Here is an 8126-nt window from a genome sequence, read left to right on the forward strand (position 1 = left end):
AATTTAAGAAAAATATTTATTAAGATAAAAATACACATAGTACAAAGTTATTATGAATATTGAATAAAATAATGTATATAAAACATCCAACAAATGGTCTGAAACATAGAAGTTTCCAATGTTAGCTCCCTCTAGCCTTATTTATTACAGTACTACACAACATGATAGATGCCTAAATGTAATCTAGTACATAAAATTAATAGAGCTCTAAAATTTTCATGATCTTTTTTCCATCACCATCAAATAGAGTGTAGATTTACATTTTTTTGTCTTTACAGTATTTAGGACAACTTCCTGTAACTCACAAGCTGATGGCAAAGTTTTTTCATTGCTGCCTTCATCTCCTTGTTCCTGAATGTGTAGATGACTGGATTCAGAAAAGGAGTGAGAACTGCGTCACACATAGCAAGAAACTTGTCCAAGTGTGATGAGGGGAAGGGCCACATATAAAAGAAGATTAGTGGCCCAAAGAATAAAACCACCACAGTGACATGAGCTGACAAAGTGGAGAGGGCCTTGGATAAACCACTTGAAGAGTGTTTCTGAACAGTGACCAAAATGAAGATGTAAGAAATGATCAGTATAAAGAAGGAACCCACAGAGATGAGTCCGCTGTTGGCTGTGACTATGAATTCCAGTCTATTGGTCTCTGTGCAAGCAAGTTTAATGAGCTGAGGCAGGTCACAGTAAAAGCTGTCCAATACATTAGGGCCACAGAAGGGCAAATCTACAACAAAAGCCAATTGGGCCACTGAGTGGATGAAGCCAAGAATCCAGGAAGTAAGCAAAATCAAAATGCACTTTCGTGGGCTCATGATGGTCAGGTACTGGAGAGGCTTACAAATGGCAAGGTATCTGTCAAAGGCCATGGCTAAGAGCAACACCATTTCCGTGCCTCCAAAGGCATGAATGAAGAAGATCTGGGTTATACAGCCTCCAAAGGAGATTGCTTTGTGTTTTCTGAAAAGGTCATAAATCATTCTGGGGGCTGCAATAGAGCAAATTCCCAGATCAAGAAAGGAAAGATTGGCCAGCAGTAAGTACATGGGGGAGTGCAGATGAAGGTCATAGGTCACGGAGAACACAATGAGAAGGTTTCCCATCAGGCTTGCGACATAGAACATGGAGGAAAAGAAAAAGAGGAGAAGCTGGATCCCCCACGAATTGGAAAGTCCCAGGAACACAAACTCAGACACTACAGAGTGGTTGACTCCATCCATTGTCTTTGACAGCAGAGTTGAATCTAGCATTACCTGAAAGAGAGCAAAGAGGAAATCAAACTTTGTAGAAAGTCACTGACAGCATAAGTTTAAAATTTTAAAGAGAAAATATTACCTTACTGCAAACAACAAAAACATCTCTATATAACCCCTTAACCTGTAGTTATAGAAAATGGGCAGTAACGCATTGCCACAAATCACTACTTCAGGCTAACTCCCAGACTCTCTAAAATTCTCCAGCTTTTGATAAGAAAAGACTATGCAAAATCAAATGTTGAATCAGAAAAAAAGCTTATACAGGCAGGCTAGAAACACCCTGGAATAACATGAGAAAAGAAAGAGGAAACAGAAGAGAACTCATTGATTTCTCCCTCACAGCTTGTTACTCCTGCCCATGGAGTTCCCCAAATCTCAGGAAATTTCTCATGACTTTTTACTTTCCTTACCTTGTTTATTGCCTCCTATATGCAATACTATCTATTTCATTAATACTCTCTCATGTTAGGCCTCATGCTAGTACAGTTTTATGAAATTGTATTTACCTTCTCCTCAAAAAAGAAGAAGGTAATGCAGAAACTCTAAATGTATCCAGCTTTTGCAGCTCATCCCAGAGAGTGGAAGCAATCACAAAGCTGGACCTGTAACAGGATTATAGCAGAGTAAAGGACAAGACCAGAAAAGAGATTTAGGCTGCAAAATCTAAACACAGGTAGAGCTAATGTAATGTAGCAAACAAAATTCTATTTCACTGGTATTTGTAGATCATTGTCCATGCTATGTCAACTTTTCATGGTTCATGGACTGGTGGAAAAAACACTGCACTTGGAATCAAAAGAGTTGTGATCAAGTCCTAGCCTTAAATCAGTGCGAACTTAAGTCCTTTTTCCCATTCCCCTCCACGTACCACTCACTACTTGAACTCAGTTTCATCATCTGTAAATAAACAGGCTAAGGTGGGTAATACTAAGTGAACCCTCCAAGTCTAACATTGCTATGATTTTATAACACAATGCTAGCCCAGTATATAATGCAGCTCACCATAATGATGGTATTATCTACATTGGGTTCCTATCATATTCACCTTCTTTTCCCCAATCTGTGGTTGGTTTTAAGTTCCACATTCCCATGAAAGCCTTCTCTTTACATTAATATCTCTCTTCACTAATTCCTTTTGTACTACTGAAATCATTCAATTAGCATATAAATATAAATTAATTGTTTCATTTCTTTTGTCCTTTGCCATAACCATCTTCAATCAATCAACAAGCATTTATTGAGTGCCTACCATGCACAATGCATTGTTTCAGGACTTGCTGAAGTATCAAATCGGACCATAATGCTTGTTGAGGTATTAAAATATTTACTACCCTTATGGTTTTTACATTTTAATACATAAAAAAAGGTAAATAATTAAAAATGTGCTATATAAAGAATGTCAAATAAGTTGTATCAACATAGGATTTTTGAAGCAGAAAAGATACTCATGAGCCAGGGTGATCAGAGAGGTCTTCAGAAAGAAAGTAAGACCTATGATATACTTTAAAAGACGGATATAATTTATTTGAACAGACAGCTTCATGTTTCAGATCAAAGAACTACTGAGAGAGAATCAGGGAATATCTTCCAGGCTGGAGCAGTGGTTAGCGAGCTATCTCTAGAAATAATGGTAACACCAAAGACAAAGCAAAAAATGTGGCTACCATGTGCAGTAAACTATGATAGATAACTCCTTTACATGTACTATCTTGTTTGATATCTATAAACACACTGAGAAGTTGGTATTACTAGCTTCTTTTTACAGTTGAGTAAATTGAGACCAAGAAGGAGGAAGTAAATTATTCAAGGTCACAAGCTAGACCAGTAAGTAGTAGAGCTATTGATACTCAGGTCTGCCTCTTAACCAGTTATGTAGAGAAGACTACTTTTTTCTCATGACTTCTGATTGTATGATACACACAAACTTAGTTCTTTCTGGATGTTCCATGTTCTACTCTTATCACTCTAGATAGATCTAAGTAAGAGAGAATAAGGCACCTTTGTCCTCAAATGTTCGCCAGCATCTGGGATTACTGAACTGCATTAAACACATCCACAATTCATCCTGGATGTTTAAACAACCATGATAGGAGAAGGCAAATTCATATAATACCTGCAGTGTCCATACTGGTTGAGTTCCCAGGCTGCCATTTTCTTGATCTACATGAAATCTTTTAGCTTCCAAGAGAAGAGACTCAGCTTTTGTTATTCTCTAATGCAGAAACCAAAGTGCTCTGTCTTCACGTGAAAAAGTGAAATATAGCCTACAACTAAACCAAGTCAGGTGTTAGTCCCACTTTTATGTCTGCCTCCTAACCATTCTAATTCCTTTATTTTGGATACCAACCTTGGATTACAATGGTTTAAAAAAATAAAGGCAATTTCAGCTTCTGACTTGCAGGCCCTTCTTCTCATTTATATTGCCTCTTGCTCATTAAGTTCAGCTGACATTGCTGCTATCATACAGAGCAACAGCTAATTGATATCTACCCAGAACAATCCTGTTACCAGAAGCATATATTCAGTACTGGACCTTAGGGAACTCAATATTGTATACCTGTATTCCTAAACTATTTCTATATTTACCACCTACTCACTTATTCAAAGACCTACAGTGTGACTGTTTCCAAAGAGTTAACCTCATTCAACCTTAACCTGATTAGAACTATCACTACTTTATGCACAAACAGCTATAAAAACACTAATGTTGTAGGAGATAACGGCCAATTAGCACACAGGAGAGCACTGAGCAAATGATGCTGCAGAGACTTGGGGTGACCGATGTGAGTTCATTTATTCAAGGGAATTGTCACCTGGAATCCTGGCAAACCAACAAAGGAAGCTAGTAATGAGTCATAAAAGGAGAAAAAAGAGAACAAAATTTTTCCTAAGGAAGCACCATTTTCTTCACAAAAATGAAATATTTGTTTATAAATAAGGGATCTCCAAGGAACATATAGACTTTCTTATATTAAAATCAACTCTATCAAAGGACATTGGTAGGTAAAACAGAAAACTACAAAGAAATCCTCAGGATTTGTGTGCGTGTTTGTATGTTTAATTTTTATAAAGCTATCTTTCTGCTCTGTAATAAAATACTAACATATTCATGATCCTCATGGAATTAGGTAGCTATATATTCTATAACATAATCCACAACTTAACTAAAAATATACTCAGAAACAAGGATAGGGTGCTGCAATTAGTAACAAATTAGGAATCAGAAGACAAATTCTATTTCAGTTCTGTCAGTACCTCACTCTATAGCTTTGGGTGTTTCATTTTATATATCAATGGTCTTATTTCCTTATCTGTAAAATGAGTAGGCTATTAAAATGATTTTCCTACTGCCTTCCAGTTCCAAAACTTCTTATACCACATCGGGCTCTAACATTCTCATTGATTCATGAGAGAGAATACAAAAAAAGAGAAGAGTAAATAAACATTAAGGAAACAGCATTAGGTATAAGACTTATTTTTGCATACGTGGCTTAGTAAAAAGAAAAAGAATTTAGAAAAATAAATACAATTCAGTCATATTATTTTTTTTTACTATTTATCATAGAAGTGGTAAGTATAATTAGATAACCAAACAATCCAAATGGGAAGAAATAAGGATTTGCATCAGGCTTTTGCAGTCAGAAATGAGGGGCTTTGGAGATATTACAGGAAGATATGTCAGCTAATAGCTTAGAAATGCTATTCTACTGTCTGGAGTCCTTCACAGGAAAGGTAAAGTTCAACCTTACCATGAATAGCATGACACACACACACAGAGATGAGTCCCAACTCATTGTATTAGCACTTGCTGTTCCTTCCTCCTGGAATGTTCTCTCCCTAAACCATGTCTTCATAGTGAAGTCAAAACAGATAGTTTTTGAAGTGCATACAAGGTGATTAATAAAAATCATATTGCTCCATTAATTAACTACATGAATAAAGTCATTCAAAGCAACAGTTGTATAGAAAATATTTCCTTCAGTTCTCCACTGCACTTATGATTATTAGCTCAGCAAAGTGTATGGAAATCCTCCTGGGTGCTGGGCACTTGCTAGGCTCTATGATGCACAAAAATCAATAAACAGTAGAAACAGAAAGAAATAGTAGAAAAATATACTCATCACAGATATTAAGGTAAAATTGGAAAGAGGATGAGGAAAACAGACACTGCTGAAAACACATTAAGAGAGATAAAGGACAGTGATAAACATGGGCCTAAGCATTGAGGAACTTGCAACCAGATTGAGGAGAAAGCCATATAAACAGATGTATTCAGTGTATTATAACTAAAAGTAATATGTTAGTATGTACAGAAAGTTATAGGAACACAGGAAAGGAATCCTTAGCCCAATCTGGGGATTCAGGGAAGGATTATTCAAAGTCATGATACGTGAGTTGAGTTTGAAAGATAAATAAAAGTTAGATGAAGATAACTGCAAAATATATTCCAGATAAAAGGAATAGCAACATCATAAACATGGAAGTGTTAATAAGATATATGGTCTGGAGCAGGGGGGAAGAGTCCAGGACATTAAGGAAGTTTGCAGAGAAGTAGGAATGAAGGGAGAGGCCGTACATGCAGTTTAGTATTATTAGATTATAAGGGTCAAGTGGGAATAGAAAAGAATGCAATAAGACTGAAAAACTGTAATTATTTATAAATTTATAGCATTAAACGTATAGCATTAGAAAAAGAGACATGCCTCAAATAAATTATTTAAACTTTCACCTTAGAAATTAGATGAAAAACAAATAAAACTCAAAGTAAGCAGTAGGTAGTGGACAAGTAACAGCAAAGAGTAATACAGAATGAAATACAGAAGAGAAAAACAATACATAAAATCAACAAAATCAAAAGCTGGTTCCTTGGCATGATCATCAAAACTGATATACTTCTCACCAGACTAATCAGGAAGAAAAGAAGAGAAGAAAAAATATGATTGTTGTTAGCTGCTGTCTAGTCATCTCCTACTTATGGCAACCTTATATATAATAGAACAAAACATTGCCCAGTCCTGTTCCATCTTTCTGATAGTTGGTATGTTACAGTCTATTGCTGTGGTTCTTGTGTCAGTCCATCTATGAGGGTTTCCCTGATTTTCACTGACTTTCTACCAAACATGGTGTCCTTTTAATTGACTGATATTTCCTGATGATGTGTCCAAAAGTAAGAAAGCCAAGGTATCATCATCCTCACTTCTAAGATACATTCTTGTTGTACGTTCAGGTTGTTTCAGAAAGAAAGGTGATGAGGCAGAGCCAACATGGCTCTGTAGACAGATGCACCATGCCATTCCTCTGTAACAAAGACCTGAAAAACTAAGTAAAACAGATACAAACATCAATCCTGGAACCCTAATCATCAAATGAAGAGATAATTAGATCAAACACCAAATGGAAGAAGAAACTGATGGAAACAGAGAATGAGGAGAAATATGGAGTAGAGATCCCCTGCCAACTAACATGACAAAGCATCACCATCTCAAAACAGAGCCAGTAATGACCCTGGACAGGGAACACAAATTCATGGAGCCCCCAAAAGGAGACAGGGTACCTACCCTGAATGCGACCTCCACCCACCACTACTGGACCCCATGGCACCACCACACCTAGAGACCCACCAGCACACCACCATCCCGGTCCGCCCTGCTCCCACCCACCGGCTCCCACTGTGCTGCCATTTTTTCTCTCATTTCTTTGGCCTTCACACCTAGCACCATAAGCCACATCCCCTCCCTTCCCACCAGATCCCAGGTCTGCCCACCGCCACTCACCGGCACCCTCTGTGCCACCATTTCTTTTTCTCTTTTTTCCTTCCTTACTTTTCTCCCTCCCTCCCACCTAGCCCCACAGGCCACCTCCTCCCTTTCCTCCACCCCCTGTCACAACACAATGGATAGAGTGCCCTCAGTACACTGGCCTGCCACTGCCCGGGGTCTGCCACACCCCTACCTGTTGGCTACCTTTTTTCTTTTGTTTTGTTTTTTTCTTTCTCTCTATTTTACTTTCTTTATTCACCCAACCTAACCCCATATGCCAACTCCCTTCACAACACAACCCACTGTGCAGCCACAGCAAGAGCATCCCCACCAAGCAGGCCCACTTCCGCACCGGACCTGCACCACCCCTCTCTTCCAATCACTCTGCTAACTGATGAATGGTGGGAAGCAAGCCCATCCCATGCCATGTCTGCCAACGCTGCCTATCTTGCGAGGAGCTGTGAACACTCCCATACCACTGCACCAACATCACAAGGCAGACAACACCCACCCAGAGGGCCCTAAGCCACCTAGACAAACCAGTGTACAACAATGCTGGTTTGCACTGCCTGTTGCTGCTCTGCATAAATGGACAAGGCATAGAGAGCCATCACGCCTGCAGATGAGGAAGCAGCAAAGCCCACCTGAAAAAAATTTGCATGTGATCCGAGTTCCAGAAAAGAGAGAAAATGGACAATCCAGAGAAGATTGTTGGTGGGGATAACCCTGTCTGCCATAATATGTGCCACTAAAGACCCATACATGTCCCTCCAACTCCACTGGATCTTCCCTGCTGCACCATAGCTGAGGGACCGACCCTGCCCACCTGGACAAGGTGGTGAGAAGTATTCTGCTGACAGATGAGCAAACAACAAAGAATGGCCACCCCACCTCCCCAGACATAACAAAATAAAACAAAAATGCAGAATGAAGGACTCCGGCAAGATGGCGGTCTAGGCAGAAGCACCACGCCGTCCCTCCACAACAAAGATCCGAAAAACTAAGCCAAACAGAGAATAAACAATCCTGAAACCCTAGAACATCAAATGAAGAGATAAAGAACTCAGCCGAACACCAAACGGAGTAAGAATACTTAAAGAGAACAGAGAGC

At 38.9% G+C, this 8126-nt stretch overlaps 1 protein-coding gene across 1 annotated transcript; it reads right to left on the bottom strand.

Moving 5' to 3' along the window:
• Nucleotides 1-281: 281 nt before the first annotated feature.
• Nucleotides 282-1235, bottom strand: LOC101359402 (olfactory receptor 4F15-like). The gene has a single exon (XM_004386309.2). It carries the CDS (start codon nucleotides 1218-1220, stop codon nucleotides 282-284), a length of 939 nt encoding a protein of 312 aa, XP_004386366.1. The 5' UTR covers nucleotides 1221-1235.
• Between the last annotated feature and the right edge of the window lie 6891 nt (nucleotides 1236-8126).

Source organism: Trichechus manatus, unplaced genomic scaffold, assembly GCF_000243295.1.
Source record: "Trichechus manatus latirostris isolate Lorelei unplaced genomic scaffold, TriManLat1.0 scaffold00161, whole genome shotgun sequence".
Classification (NCBI taxonomy): Eukaryota; Metazoa; Chordata; class Mammalia; order Sirenia; family Trichechidae; genus Trichechus; species Trichechus manatus.